Source organism: Malania oleifera, chromosome 11 (assembly GCF_029873635.1).
Source record: "Malania oleifera isolate guangnan ecotype guangnan chromosome 11, ASM2987363v1, whole genome shotgun sequence".
In the NCBI taxonomy this organism is placed as follows: domain Eukaryota; kingdom Viridiplantae; phylum Streptophyta; class Magnoliopsida; order Santalales; family Ximeniaceae; genus Malania; species Malania oleifera.
Window position 1 is genome coordinate 17907054 of NC_080427.1, and position 16257 is coordinate 17923310.

The 16257-nt window shown below is 35.4% G+C and overlaps 1 protein-coding gene and 1 long non-coding RNA gene across 25 annotated transcripts; one reads left to right on the top strand and one right to left on the bottom strand.

Moving 5' to 3' along the window:
• Positions 1-1226: 1226 nt before the first annotated feature.
• Positions 1227-5396, top strand: LOC131168562 (glucomannan 4-beta-mannosyltransferase 1-like). Of its 6 annotated transcripts, none has more exons than XM_058128085.1 (10): positions 1227-1294; positions 1388-1781; positions 2083-2181; positions 2256-2508; positions 3378-3488; positions 3569-3705; positions 3814-3927; positions 4057-4256; positions 4356-4550; positions 4989-5396. In XM_058128085.1, exons 2-10 carry the CDS (start codon positions 1434-1436, stop codon positions 5146-5148), a joined length of 1617 nt encoding a protein of 538 aa, XP_057984068.1. In that variant the 5' UTR covers positions 1227-1294; positions 1388-1433; the 3' UTR covers positions 5149-5396. The 6 variants fall into 6 exon arrangements, with proteins under 6 accessions (XP_057984068.1, XP_057984073.1, XP_057984071.1 ...); XM_058128090.1 differs by having other exon boundaries at positions 1229-1294; positions 3387-3488; XM_058128088.1 differs by having other exon boundaries at positions 1229-1284.
• LOC131168563 (uncharacterized) lies at positions 3117-14655 on the bottom strand. 19 transcript variants are annotated; one of them, XR_009140344.1, is made up of 7 exons: positions 14498-14655; positions 14089-14380; positions 11484-11761; positions 11242-11389; positions 10314-10483; positions 8171-8231; positions 3117-8029 (listed from the first exon to the last, which is right to left on the bottom strand). It is a non-coding gene; the product is annotated as an uncharacterized LOC131168563 (long non-coding RNA). The 19 variants fall into 19 exon arrangements; XR_009140340.1 differs by having other exon boundaries at positions 10314-11389; XR_009140341.1 differs by having other exon boundaries at positions 10314-10462; positions 11242-11761.
• Between the last annotated feature and the right edge of the window lie 1602 nt (positions 14656-16257).

Here is a 16257-nt window from a genome sequence, read left to right on the forward strand (position 1 = left end):
CTGCCCATACGACATATATAATACTTGTCTTTTTTCTCAGAATGGTCGACGGCTACCACACTACCACTGCAACTAGCTAGCTCCTCCTAGGCTGCCTCCTGCCTAATAGCTATAATTGTCTTTGTCTATGTCGTGTATAAGGAATTACGTACATACAGATCTACATATATAATAAAATTTATAAAATAATAATAATAATAATAAATTAAGATATTAAATAAAAAGGTTTCTCCCATGTCGTATTAAATTCACATAGAAAAAATATAACATATCGAAATATGTATTTTTGCTAGTGCTGAGAAAAAATGGACCCTCCATATAAAACTTATATATCCTTCCGTTTACTTGAGAGATTGATCCAAATATAAAAGATATCTGGTATATTATATATATATCTTTGATAGTAAGAGTGAGTCTATTAGGTTATATAGATATTTCAATTTTTTTTCTTTCCACAAATTTAACACTTAAAAGGCCTTTTAAAAGAAGCATGTATCATATATTTATATTAATTAATGAAAGAAACAAGAAGAAATGCCAGCTGCTTGAGTATATTAATATTGAGTGTTATTTGTACATTTGTCTAACATATGCTATGATCTCATGATGTCAAACTCAATCATATAATTAAACTTTGTGATCTTTATAAAAATAGTATAGATTATAGTATATTCATTGATAAATTTAACAACATATATTTATCATTTTAATTATTTTTGAGCATGGAAATATAGTATGTAGTGTGTGTGGATGCATCATTAATAAAAATTAATTTTTACATAAAAAAATTTGTAACATGGATTACCACATTATTTAGACCCTTATATTTAAGTGTTCTCTACGCGATGAGGAGTTTTGTTCTTTTTTATGTTAATTTATAAAAATATTATTAATAAAAAGTTGGGCTTATTAATGCTAATCATACTGCTAGCTAAATAGAAACCAACTATAAGATTTATGCGTAAAAGATTTATTCATATAATTAGTATCTTAACTGCGCACGTACAAACACCAACACTACACTTCGCTCTTGATGGTACTTCCTAATTTCCAACCGAACCCCTAATCCTTATTATCCATCCACTTTGTCTTCATATGCTTATATGGAAAATTATAACATTAGGGTTTGAAACACAAGCTAGGCTGATGTGCCTGAGTGACTCATACGCTGGCCTTGTGTGTGCCCGACATACTCATATATATATATATATATATGAAAACAGACTCTGCAATTTTAGGGTCTGCAGGTGCATCCATTAATACAAGGAGATGCGGTTCCTTGATGTCCTCCTAAGTTGTCTTGAATTGGCTTAGCGTGTTTTCTTTCTTTTTTAATATATACTTGCTTATATTGCACATTTCTTAATTTTCTTTTTTTCACACGTAGATGATGGAGCTGAGAAATTTAAAGTAGAAAGTGGGCAACAGTACTGATGAGGATGAGAAATTTGGCTGTGCCAGTAGAGCCGGAGGTGAGAGTGGAAGATGTTGTGGGGGATAATCTGAGAGGAGCGTGGGAGCGCATAAGGGTACTTCCAGTGATCGTGCCAGCAGTGTTGAGGGTGGCAATATGCGTGTGCGCGGGGATGTCCATTATGCTGTTTGCGGAGCGAGTCTACATGGCAATTGTCATCATGTGTGTCAAGCTGCTGGGGAAGAAGAAATCCACCAAGTACAAAAAGCAGCAGCAGCAGCAAGGCACCATAAAAGAAGACCTAGAAGTACTGCACCAAATCTACCCCACCGTTTTGATTCAAATACCCATGTACAATGAGAAGGAGGTCTCAATCTCTCCCTGTAAATCTATTTCACGCACATAATTAAATTAGAAAGTTAGGATATACACGAAGGTTTGGTTATAGGAATAACTTATTTCGGAGAAAGTACTTTACCTCTCGAATTGTGTGTTTTGGGAGCATATTCGGCGCACGTAGGGCTTAGGTAGGCCCTATGTGTGAGTGTGGACCTATCTGAAGTACACAAACATTTTAAACTGTTTTATTAGATATGTTATCTATGTATGATTATATATGGTAGCTTCAACATTCACAAACTCTTATAATTAATAATCTTCTTCCTTAGGTTTACAAGCTTTCCATTGGAGCTGCATGCAGTCTTTGGTGGCCGTCTAATCGTCTTATAGTTCAGGTTCTCGACGACTCCACAAATGAAGATCTGAGGGTATGTACGTATGCCTCTCTCTCTCTCTCTCTCTCTCTCTCTCTCTCCATAATATGTGTGTGTGCGTGTGGCAGAAAATGGTGGAGATGGAGTGCATGAAGTGGATGGGAAAAGGAGTGAAGGTGGAATACGAGAACAGGAACAACAGGAACGGGTACAAGGCGGGGGCTCTGAGGGAAGGGTTACAGAGGGAGTACGTGAGAGACTGCGAGTTCGTGGCCATCTTCGACGCTGACTTCCAGCCTGACCAGGATTTCCTCCGCAGGGCCATTCCTTTTCTCATCGACAACCCTGAGTTGGCTCTGGTCCAAGCCAGATGGAAATTTGGTATCTACTAATTAATTAAGTTACCAATCCATCTTAATCCACTCCTATAATTTAATAAGAATCTACCAATCACAAGATACTGCAATAACACTTCACCTTATACTATGGTAAAGTATGGAACAACATGAGTGCATCTAAATATTGTGGGTTTCAAATTTTATGCGCAAGAAAAAAAGCATTACTTTCAAATATTTCTAGACTGTCCGAATATTCAGATACAAATTTTTAACTTTGCCCAAAAACACATGACATGGTTAGGTTGGATTTGAAAAATGGAATTGCAACTTGAGATTTGAAACTATGAAAAAATAAAATAAAATAAAATAACACGTGAAAACATTTGTTCTCTAAGCCCTAGGACGCATCCCAACCATTTTTAGTTTAAACTTCCGTAGTGAGAATCCTGAGTTCGAATTTTAGGAGTAAGAAAAGATAGGAGATGAAACATGGGTTATTATACATCGCATAATCCAAATCTAGTAGGCTTCCAAAGAGGAAAACAAACTATACGACCATCCAATTCCAAATTTAAGGTTGCAATTAGAAGTTTACAAACTCAGTGTCCCCTCCCCCCTTTTTTTATCAAGCTGAAAAGTGAGAACAAGAAGAAAAAGAAGTAAAATAAATTACCAACAAAGAGGAAGAAGGAAAAACATGTAACATTTTCTCTCCCTCGCCAGTCTGTTTATGCAAATATCCATTTGTACTCGCATTTCCTAAAAATAAAATTCACATTCTCACACAAGTTAAACCCACCTGCATAAAGATAAATATTACATGATACCTCTGATTCATGCATCTCTCTCTCTCTCTCTCTCAACTTTTTTCATGGCTAGGTTAATATTAACGACTTCATATATATTTGGTAGTAAATGCAGATGAGTGCCTGATGACTAGGCTCCAAGAGATGTCTCTCGACTACCATTTCAACGTAGAGCAAGAAGTGGGCTCGTCAACATGCTCATTCTTTGGTTTCAATGGTACATAACTAGTACTCCCTGGGTCATGAACTTCAATAAAAAAAGCTATAGTCATAACTATTGGCAATTACCATTCACAGGAACAGCGGGTGTTTGGCGGATTCAGGCAATAAATGATGCTGGCGGATGGAAAGATCGAACCACAGTTGAAGACATGGACCTTGCAGTCAGAGCTAGCCTCAAGGGTTGGAAATTTCTCTTCCTTGGAGACTTGGCAGTAAGAATTCGAAATAATTAGCCTTCTGAATTCTTTAGGTTATACACACTGGTGTTTCAGAGTTCAATAGGTATATGGTCAGTCTACAAACCCTCACTCTTTTTCCAGGTAAAAAATGAACTCCCAAGCACTTTCAAGGCATACCGGTATCAGCAGCACCGCTGGTCATGTGGCCCTGCCAATCTCTTCAGGAAAATGACCAAGGAAATCATTCATTGTGAGGTTGGCATACTCAAAACAACATCGTACTCTTAACCAAGATGTATCTATCCAACTTTAAGATGTTTGAACTGAACTTGACAATTCTATGAACACACATTAATCAGTACCTCAATTAATTAAACTTTGCAGAAAGTATCCATCTGGAAGAAATTTCATGTCATATATGCGTTCTTCTTTGTGAGGAAGATTGTTGCGCACTGGGTCACCTTCTTCTTTTATTGTGTAATCATGCCCGCAAGTATTTTGGTTCCTGAAGTCCATCTCCCAAAGCCCATAGCTATTTATATTCCAGCAACTATCACCATTTTAAATGCAATCTGCACTCCAAGGTACCAAGTGAGCAGACATGAATATGAAAGTCCTTTGTTATTTCAGTCCAGCTTCAGGTCCTCTACAGTTTTCTTATAGTGCTTTTTTGTTTGGTGCAGATCACTGCATCTGGTTGTCTTTTGGATCCTGTTTGAGAATGTGATGTCCCTCCATCGAGCTAAGGCAGCAATTATCGGACTATTAGAAGCTAACTGTGTCAATGAATGGGTTGTGACTGAGAAGCTGGGGAGTGCCATAAAGCAAAACAAAATTACCAAAGCACCAAAGAAGCCACGATCTACAGTTGGAGAAAGGTAAACCTCAAAGCCGTCACCGCCCCCACCCCACCCCTGCCAGACTAAAAAAGAAAAAAGGAAAAACCACATATGCACAGACATAATTACAAAAAAAATGAAACAGAACGAAACAAAAACTCAAAACAGAAAAACACATTCAAAATTTCAGTTGAGGTTTCATTCATCTGACAGATGACATAAATCACGGCTCTCTTTGGTTGTGTTTGGAAGCATTGGTTGTGTTTGGAAGCATGGATTGAGGCATCAGATTTGGATTTGTGAGGATTTGAAAAAAATAAAAATGCATTACAATTTTGTATTGCAATTTATCCAAATCCACACAAATCCAAATTCAAAGTTTGACTACAAGCTCCCAAACATGGGTCAAAATCTTAAAGTACACAATTTCTTGGGATTTATCTAACATGTAATTTCGGTTTGTAATCGAACAAACAGGATTTATGTTTTGGAGCTGATAATGGGAATGTTTCTGTTACACTGTGGAATATGTGACATGCTCTTTGGAAAAGACCATTTTTTCATCTATCTATTACTGCAAGCTGGGGCCTTTTTTGTTGTGGGATTTGGTTATGTAGGAACATTTGTACCAAACTAGAGCTAGAGACCCCAAACAAAATCAAAGCCATGAGTAGCAAGCAGGATGGTTTCATCAGTGAACTGAATGTAGGTTGTATGGTTTAAGTGCAGAAAAATATTTGAGGATACATGTGTGTTGTGTATTTAGACAATTGGGGAAAAAATTGTCCAGGTCAGTTCCCTGAATATTAACTTACCCATGCAATGCAATATAGATTATACGATGTTATATAATTGCACAAAAGCAAAAATGTTGTTGAAAATAAATCAGTGTTCAATACTTCTTAAAAGAATTGCTGTGTTCATTATTATTTGTTGACCGTCTCTATTGGTGTCATGGCCAACTTGATCTCAAGCAAGAAAGAACTTTAAAGGGTGACATGAATCCCTTGAACTCATGCAGTCTCTCCACAAATGCATGGTAGAAACCAGCAAAGAGATGAACCAAACAACAAACAACGATAGGTCTCCACTTATCAGGAATGCTAACACAAACTCATCCATGATTAATTTGAATTTATGTGAACTTCCTGGTGGTGGGGGCCTCAGAAACAGGCCAAGTTTTTATTCATAGCAACACTGAATATGGGCTCATCAACTTCCAAGGATCTCCAATTTTCCTACCTCCAAAGCTAGATTTATTAGAGATCCTTGAATTTTGAAGGGTAGAAAATCCCAACACTAATCTTTCAAAGAACCTTTCAGAAAGCCAGGGCACAACAACTGCGGTGCTAACTGTAACATGAAGCCTATGGGTAGCGGAAGAACGAAACCCAAACATATACTCAGCAATCATCATAATTTCACTTTAAATGGAGAAAAAAAAAAAAAAAACTTGATTTCTAATTTTTACATCTGAATAACACTCCAAAAAAGTAAAAGTGAAGAGTTGTAAAAACTAGATGCTATAGGAGGGGTACTTGGGGTAACAAGATGGATTCAATTTGGAGTCTTGACTTCCAAAGGATATTGCCCCATCCCTTAGGCCATGTGAAATTGCAAAGATGGATTCATAGTCCCAAGGATTCGTTTTCACTGTCGGGTTTGACATCATGCTCCCACCAAATTGGCTTGACATCCTCATTTTGTTACACTCATCATATGTAAATGTTGTTAACGACTTCCAAACATTTTGCATCATAAATAAACTGTTATTAGGGAAATTCGCTGCTTTGTAGTACAATCATTGTTTTTCAATGCAGATGACACAGTGGCCTTTAGACAGTTTCCCTAGTGTCACTTTTACTTTAAACTCAATAAACGTCTTCATTTCCAATTCCATCCTTGCAACTCATCCACCACAACATTTAATTTCAGCAAAGCTCACTCAGTCACTCTATATTCATGATTATTGACCAGACAGCATCTTCTGCAATAGAACAGGAAGAGATATGAAACACAAGCTGTCAAAACTGCCCATCTCCTGTGCCTCTTAAAGCATTTCTTTTTATTCCCTCCTTCCAGCCATTGGATTAAAAAATTGATAGCTGCATGTGTTTAAACACAGAAACTTAAGACACGGCATTTGTAGCAAAACTGCATAAAATAAAAAGCTAAGCTAGAGGCCACTTCAAAGGCGTTTACTATATATTACCTCTCAAATCTCAATGAAGCAAAATTCTGCAAGTAGATTGACCACCATTCAAATTTGAACAGAGTTATTACATTAATGATCATTTCTATGCCTGGATGACAACTATAAAGAAGGCAACACGGTTTAATTCTCTGAGAATACCACTTTACCTAAAAACTTAAGTTGTTAGGTTGTGGGCCAACAATGTACGTCAAGCCTTAACACTCCCCTACACATGCAGCCTGACAGCATTTGAAGAGAGAAACAAACGATAAACAGCGCCCATTAAAGAAAGTAAGGTAGTTCTTAACAAATATACAATAAACACAGGCAACAATACTAGAACCCAGGACCTCCTAGTAACCAACTTTGATATCATGTTAGAATACCACTATACCTAAAAGCGTAAGCTGTTAGGTTGTTGGCCAACAATGTATATCAAGCCTTAACAAGTTCAAAGAAATGGCTAACCAAAGCAGATTAAGACTACTTAAGGATCCATAGCAGAGTATAGAGCTAAATGCACTCAAGGAAAATAAGACCACTTAAAAAAGGGTGTCAATCTAGCTTCTCATTAGACATATATCAAGAAACCTAAAACAAAATTAAATTTCATTTACAAATTGCAAGAGTTCCAACAAATCTGCCTTATTTACAATTCACAATTGCCTGTTTGTAAAAGCAACAATCTAGTGGAACATGAAGAACCATATCACAGACTAGCAAAGGTCGTAAATTGAAGCAGAATTAAACATCTTGATTGCGTGAGCTAGCATTTATGAGATCTATGGGAAAATTGATTGTATATTGCCAGAAAATCTATGAAAAACAAATACAAGCAATAGTTAAAAGGTGGGAAAAAAATGAACTGGAAAATATTTTAGTCCATCAAGAATAATATACAAAATACAAACCTCCAAAACAGCCAAATCTGATCACTCTAGTTCATTATGTTTGATCTCATATAATGGAAGAGGATTTTACACCAATCATACCTCTTTGCCACTGTGAACTCCCCACCAGTATCAGTCTGTATACATTTATCCATGATGCCCATATGAACCCCCTTAAAAACAAGATTAAAAAGGATACATAGAATAACAGCATCCAACAATATAATAAGCTAAGAAACCAATAAACATCTGAATAGAGGGACTTATGTGCCATTTGAGTGGTTTGTTCTCAAAAACAAGATTAGAACTTTGCCCTTTTTCCCTAAGTATTTTAGCTACTGCAGCAGCTGCTTTTTTAAGATAAGGATCCAGCGAACACACAATTTTCTCGACTTCCAGGCTGAGTTGAGGTAGTGTCTCTTATCTTTGAGCAACTGTGAACTCAAAAGGAATGGAAAAATAAAAGGAGGAAAAAAACGAACAAAAGAGAAGCCAGCCAAGAAAGAAAGAAAGAAGAAAGAAAGAAAAACCCAGTCATCTAACTGAACCAAGAAATGTTCGTCGAGGTTCAATACCAAAATGATTAAGCCAAGGAAGAAATGCATGACCATAGTTATCATATTCCATGTGATGGCCCTGCTAATATCAACAAGGAAAAGGTGTATTTGTTATGCCGCTCATCATAAAACTCAAGATACACAGTAAGAAATTACACAGCAAAACTACCATAGTATAAGCTACGGAGACCATGGTTTCCAACCTAACTACTGGTCCAGATTGTTTGTTTATGTTCAATGGACCATTGAAATGAAAAATCATATACTGATCAACATTATAAATGAAAAAAAACATTCAATCACATGCAGGTGGTGTCAGAGCATGCTTCTACACAGGTTGAAAAGATGAGAGAGACCCAGGTGCTTTTTGGCTGCTATATATACAGTTTCATAGAAAAAGAAGACATTTCATTACAGAAGAAGGAATGTATAGGAAGGAGGATAAGAAACCTCCTGTGAGAAAGACAGTACAAAAAATTAAAAAACTAAATGAAAATAGTACTGACTGTCAATCTTGCTGAAAATCAGAGAAGTTCACCCCTTCAATAAATTGAAGCCAAATAATGAATACTATCGTACAGCCAGAAACATGTCACCTTCTTCCTTGTAAACATATTAGTTGAGAATTTCACTAGTGAACTTGTCCCACATTGGAAAATTAGAGTGGATGATGTGTGCTTATATACATGGTTGGGCCCAAGACCCAATAGGCTTAAGCTTTTGGGTCAAGTTGGTATTCACTCATGTATATCAAGCCCACCCATAGGCTCTTCCGGTCCTAACAAGTGATATCAGAGCCAACGGTTCATAACTCTGGGTTAGCAACATCGTAAAAGTTGAGACGTGAAGTTAATTCTCCTGACGTACTAACAGTTGAAGCACCAAGTGTGTGACCGAGGCCAATAAGGATCATCTAGGCTCTGGGATGGATCCGAATAGAGTCAAGAGGTGGGAGGTAGGATTGGTTCGGAAGCACGTGGAATGCAATCCGAGGCATGTAAGGCGCCAGTGGTAAGGCCCACTTGAACAACTGTTGGGGAATTGAACTTACTCTCATAAGGGAGATGGTCTCCGTTCAAGGAGGAGCGGTTGGAACTCATAAGTGAGGGGGAGATTGTTGAGAATTCCACTTGTGAGCTTGTCTCACATTGGAAAATTAGACTGGATGATGTGTGCTTATATACATGGTTGGGTCCAAGACTCAATAGGCTTAAGCTTTTGGGTCAAGTTGGTGTTCACTCATGTATATCAAGTCCACCCATAAACTCTTCCAATCCTAACACATACAAGCATTCCATTCCAACCAAGTGCTCCACAAGGCCACAACATTGCAAAAATTCCACATCTCCATGACAGCCATCCGTGCTTCCACCAAATCCTATAAAAGAAATAGCCAACAAATCCTCCACCTATTTTGAGCAAACCAATTACCTCTAAACAAACCAAACAACTATTCCAAACCTTTCTAGAAAAAAACAATGCCAAAAATATGTGAGGTGCATTTTGAATAATTAAAATGTAAGAGACGCACATCTAGATATAAATCCTTCTAAAATTAGGATGCATTCCTAAAAGGGGGGGTGAATTGGGTTATTTAAATTTATTTGCGGAATTCCTATTTACGTTAACCCTTGATTATTTTAAACTTCAATGATTTACACAAATAATATATCTATGCAACGACCATACTATACCAATCGGGAGTCCTAGATATGAATATGAAGATAAATATAAAATCTGAATTTACAATATAAAATCAAGAATTAATGAATTCAGTTAAGCAATATTCCAAACTCTGATTTTCAGCTGGAATCAATGAAATTTACAAAAACGATTTCAGTAGTGGAAATTGGTTTATCTCATTATATATACTTCAATAGTATGATTAAATACCAACCCTTTTACCTCAGCTTATTTATTCAAAGATTCAAAGACTTTTGTTATTCTAAATTTTTAATTCAACATACAATTAGAAAACTTTAAGTGTTCTTGTTTCAACCGAAAATCAGTTTTCAATCATTCAACAGATTCTCCAATATTCAGCGATATCAATTTCCAGCAAGTTCTCAAATCTTCAGCAAGTTTTCAAAGATTATAAAATCATGCACGCAGTTTGTATCTTGCAAAAATTAAAGAGTTAAGGGAAGAATAAGCTAAACACCGTAATTTTTACAAGGTTCGGCCACAGTCTACGTCCTTGCCTCAAGCAACCTGCTTTGATGATTTCCTTTCCAACTTCATTACCAGGTAAAGTAAAGCCTCTCTCCGTTCAAGGTCACGTTCACTTCTCTAACGAGAACAACCCTCTCGCTAGGCAACGATTCAAAATGCCTAAATCGTAAAAAACAATGCAAACAAAGCAAGAATGCTTGTACAAAAGAATACTCCTCAATCGAGCTAATTATTAAATGTTAGAATCACAATACTTCAAATAAAACAATATAGAAGTTGAAACTTGAAAGTATATCACCAAAAATCTGATTTAAAGAATGTGAGTTTCAGAAGATCAAATCAGAATTTTGTGAGTTTTCAGCAATAACACAGCAACCTTTTCAGAAAGATAATTCAGCAGTATAACTAGAAAGTTTTGAAAGAATATGTGTCGTGCCGTTCCCTCTTCTTACCCTAATGTGCAAGAATATTAAGTTTAAATAGTGTTCTAGGGTTTCAAAAAGTTTCCCTTAAATTTTCTTTCAATTTGGAAACCAATCATGCAAGTTTTGGAAACAAGATCAGCGCTATTAATCGTTTAAACATACGCATAAGTTGACTGGACTCGAAGGGTAAATCGCCTAACCTCTTTTAAAAGTAGCGCATTTTGAAAGTCAAAATAGGGTCAGTCGACTGGTCCCAATAGGGCAATCACGTATGCCTATTCTGTTTGCATATTTTCAAAGTTAGTAACACTTCAATCGCTTGACCTTTCAGCAATACTTGTTTTTCAATGTTTTGGTTCCAAACTTAAATTCATACCTTGAAAAACTAAATTTGGACTTTAAGAAAATATTTTCCATGTATAAACTAGGTATCTAAGTCCATGATATATCCTAGGAGCTTCAATCATCAGTAGTGAAATTTGAAGTACTTACATGAGACTTTCACACGATAAATCTAAGTTCCTAAGTCTTCATGTTGTGAAGCTTCCAAGATTCTTCTGAGCTTTATGCACTGCTTCAATGAACTTCATGTCCCACATGACTTGAAACTTTATATCCTCTATGATTCATAGCTTTAAGTCTAGATATCATTCAAGCTCTTTAAGTATGCTTACTTGATTTCACAAAAACACTTCAGCTCTGAAACAAAAACTTAAACAAACATGTTAAGTAACCTTGATTTAATATCATCAAAATGAGATTAAGTCTTGTTAGGCCAACACCTTCTGTGATCTCCTACTTCGCATACTTTTACCTACCAAAAAATATAGTGAAGTGGAAAGGACATGCTATCACAAATGAAAAAAAAAAAATGCTCAAAAAACAATTTACAAAAATAATTCCCAGAGAATCCAAAACTAAGAACCAAAAATCTCCCCATTTGGATGGACAACAGCACTTCAACAACATTAACAAAGAAGAGAGCTCCTCCACCTCCCTATCATTAAGAGACCTACAAAAATGGAAATCCCAAGAGAAACTTTGTCCATGAAAGATTAAAAAAGAAGATAAGACACCCATTATGCACCAAGGAAAGATGATACGGTCTAAGAAAAGAAATGAAAAGCACCAAGTCACCCACCCAATTATCTTCCCAAAAACGAGTATGAGATCCATAACCCTAGACATAATTGGTATAATAAATAAAGAAAGAGTAGATATGTGAACTAGACATACTTATCAAATAATTTAAAACACTTATCAACAAAAGCACCCCTGAATATTTTAAAATAGTGTAACTACATATTCCTATCAAATAATTTCCACTATATCTAGACATCTCTTTCAAAATACATGAACTGGACATACTTATCACTTATCAACAAAAGCACCCTTGAATATTTTAAAATACTATAACTACATATTCCTATCAAATAATTTCCACTATATCTAGTCACGTCTTTCAAAATACATGAACTAAAAATACTTATCACACAACAACATATTATGTCTACATATGTTTGTGACTGAACTGTCACCCTAACTTCCCCAAAATCTTCTCATGTCAATAATGGGTGGCATTTAACTTAATCTACAGAAAATATTTAAACAGATACGCCTGTGATAAAGTGTATTTGCACTATGCTTTATTTTTTTAAATAATATTATAATACACATGATCAATCTAAGAGTGAGAATTTATTGATGAAACAAAAAACATAGAAGAATTTAAACATAATAAAAGTGAAAATATAACCAATAACTATCAAATATAATTTTAACCACCGCCACAACCAACCCCCCCCCCCCCCAAAACAAAAAATAATAACAATAATAATAATGTCTACCAATTGTCACAAAGCCCACATAAATTAGGCCTAAATAAGACAAAATTATTAAAATAATAAACAAAAAGCTGCAACTAAAACCAATAAGCTTGTCCGTACGTATATTGATCTTATGGGGAAAAAATAACACTCCTCCAAACCTCAAGCCCATCTTGTGGACGAAACATACAAAACCCAGTTCACATAATACATTGAAGGTCAAGACATCACCAGCCCATCAAAGATTCTAAACTACATCGCCTCACAACAAAAGTAGCACAAAGTGTTTTACATTTCTAGAATAAATTCTACTAATTAATTTAATCCACCAACTTTCACAAGTTATTTTGCATTTAAAATTGTGCCTTTTTTTTCCTAGACTCACTAACAAATAATAAAGTACTACTCTAATCACCAACCTCAGCTCAATTCCTCATCGTTCTCCCTGTAATTTAGGTCAGGACTACTTACTGGAGGCTAGGGAGATGAATTCCCCAATGGCTCATTGAGATCAATGCTTTGTCTCTTCTGCCTTATTGCATTTGTTGTAAACGTAGAAGTCAAAGATTACTGTTCCTTTGCTTCTTTTTTTTTTTTTAATGCAGATTGTGTATTCTTTAATCAAAATTCTTCAATAAAGATGGAAGCTTGTACACAAAGCATGATAGATTCTCAACAGTGTGGTTTAATGCAATATTGCAATTAAATGTAGAAATGAACATCATAAAGATTTATAGAGATAATTGATAAATATATTTTAAAGCCCACGATAAGTAGTACTAATCAAAATTTAATATATTACAGGTTTGCTATGTAGTGCTTCTCCCAATAAAAATGCTTCCTCAAATATTCTTGCTTCGAGCATCCAAATCTCTCATAAGGTAGACCAAAAAAAACAAAAAAATTGCAACTACCTGATAAATTGGTTTAAAAGAAATACAAATTCACATTTTGAAGCAACATTTGAATCATCTAAAAATAGAAGGTAGAGAAATAATTATTTAACCTTACTTATCTAGTAGAGGGAAACAATAGTAACTGATTTTGTTTATAACATAGCTTCCACATTTATACTGAGAGGGACAACCAAATAACGCCTTCTTTGAATCCAAATCCCAAACAAATTAAATTCAAGAAGTTCCCAAATTTCTTTAAAGCAAGAATATCTTTATAAGGTCCAAGTCCCCTTCTAATTTTGTGCCTTTAAAACATTTTTACTATCATTTTAACGAGTAACAACTCTGCTATATTCATGTTTTTTTTTTTTCTTTTCTTCTTTTTTTGGGTTAAGATGGCGTCCAAAGTCTCAATCTACCATGATAACGGGTTCCCCACTCTACCCATTCCCACAAATACTAAGGTTTAATCTCATTGAAAAGTCATAGTACTAAACCATTTGGGGGGCTTATTCATGCCCATACTGCGCAGCCTTTGTTCTCACCATCTCATATAATCATAGTGAATAATTAATTAACCTACTAAGCAAACATGGTAATAAGGCAAACAAGCTCACCTGCCAGAAAATCTGCTGCAGCAATTTTCATGGCCCCGACATGTTATTCAACTTCAAAAACCTGAGCCCCCAGTCAATGCCTGCCACTTCCCACAATAACTACTACTATCTTTCATCTCTAATCCCAGAGGACCCATCAGCTCCTTTACCGTGTTTGCCACTTGCGTTTTAAAGAAGAAGAACAAAGAAAAAAAAAAAAAGCCAAAGAGTTGTCAAATTCATGGACAAGCAATTCGCAAATACAACTGGGCACCAACTCCATTCAAATCCCCGAACATCGAAAAGCCCTGCGCTGCGCAATTGAAAATTTTCAGAGAGAGAGAGAGAGAGAGTGCGCGCAGTGGAAATTCCAAACAAACATAGAGAAGATATGCGGAGAGTCAGGGAAGGGTACGCCGGGCAAGCTCACCTGAGATTGTATGACAGGCCATTGCTGCGCAGCTCTAGGGCATCAAATTGCCATTTGTATTCACCGTGATCACGGAAAATGGGAGAAGAAAATATGTTTGAGAGAGAGAGAGAGAGAGAGAGAGAGTGCGCGCAGTGAAAATAAAAAAAGCTTGTTTTTATTTGGTATAATTTTAGGATTATATTATAATACTAATTTCTTTTTTCATTTCAAATGTTGATAAAAAAAATCTCAGAAAAATTGAAAGTATTTAGAAAAACAGCAAAAACAATTTTTTTTTCTGGTTGATATATTTTTTTTCACTTATTATTATCATTTTGAAATTGATTTTGTTGAATTTTTTTTTTTGCTATTTTTATATAAATAAACATTTTTTTAAAGATTCTCAACAAATTTTCCAAAAAACGAAAACATAAAAAAAAATCTCTAAAAATTTACAAAATTTTAATATATATATATATATAATTCCAAGAGCAAAAAAAAAAAAGTTTTCTTGCAAGATTTTCTTATAATTAATTTGTAGAGATCCGAAAAATAAAATAATAAAAGAAATTGGGAAAGAGAGGTTTTTGGTTGGGAGAGCTACAGTTTTCTAGAGTGAAAAGAAAATTGTCGACGGTTATCAGATTTTACTACGGGCCAGCTGTAGACACCCTATTTTTACCCAAGCCCAATATTATTATCATTATTTTTAATATTATTATTATTTTGCTATTATTATTATTTTTATTACTATTATTATTATTATTATTATTATTATTATTATTATTAGTGTTTTTATTATCTTTATTTTATTATGTTATTATTATTATTATTTTTATTATTATTATTTTGATTTTATTATTATTATTGTTATTAAATATTTTTAAAATATTATTATTATCACTTTATTATCTTGCTATTGTTATTATTATTATATTACTATTATTATTATTTTATTATCTTTGTTATTTTATTTTAAAATTTCATTTATTATTATTTTATTACCATTTTACTATTATCATATTTACTATTATTATTATTATTTATTTTATTTTCATTATTATTATCATTATTATTGTATATATTGTTACCATAAAAGTATGAAAAGAATAAAAATGAAAAAGGAAAAGAAAAGAAGGATTTTTTTTAGGGTTGAAAATTTTATAAAAAGAGGGGGCGCTGCACACACACAGCAGGGGGGCGTTGCGAACACAGCCGCGGGCGCACACAGCCGCCGCAACTTCTTCTTCTTCTCCTTCCACCCGGGGACTCCCTTGCCGGCGAGCCAACACCAGCTGCTCCAGTCCACGCACCAGCAGCATCCTCTTCTTCCATCACTCCGGCGAGCCTACGGTTCACCACATTCCAGCATCCCAGTTCCAATCCGACAGCATCTTCCACGGCCACACCAGCTACAGCCTCCGTTTTCAACCACCGAGAGCAGCAGACACCACCCAAAGCCTCCACCTTTACTCCACAAATCATCATCTCCAGCAACCACCCAAAGACCCTGTTGCTCTTTTCGCCTCACGGCTGCCGGAATCATCACTCACCCTCTCCATCTCTCTTTTTCTGTTTTTCTTAGTTTTCCCGTCTCTCTCTAACTTATCTCTCATCTCAGTGTTTTCGTAAACTCCGCCTCGTTTCAGCATCTCAGTTCTCAGTGCTCGTCGTGCTCGTCTTCTCCGACGCTCCCATATTAGCCCATCTCTCTGGCGTTGTCTGTCTGTTCGTGCTCAGTTTCCGGCGATCTATTTACTCCCATCCATCGTCTCCGG

What these genes read in the sequence shown, in the direction of transcription:
- LOC131168562 (XM_058128085.1), top strand. Translation starts at nt 1,434, where the DNA reads ATGAGGATGAGAAATTTGGCTGTGCCAGTAGAGCCGGAGGTGAGAGTG. An exon ending in CCACAAATGAAGATCTGAGG is followed by an intron (nt 2,182 to 2,255) that starts GTATGTACGTAT and finishes TGCGTGTGGCAG; the next exon opens with AAAATGGTGGAGATGGAGTG. An exon ending in CGATCTACAGTTGGAGAAAG is followed by an intron (nt 4,551 to 4,988) that starts GTAAACCTCAAA and finishes TCGAACAAACAG; the next exon opens with GATTTATGTTTTGGAGCTGA.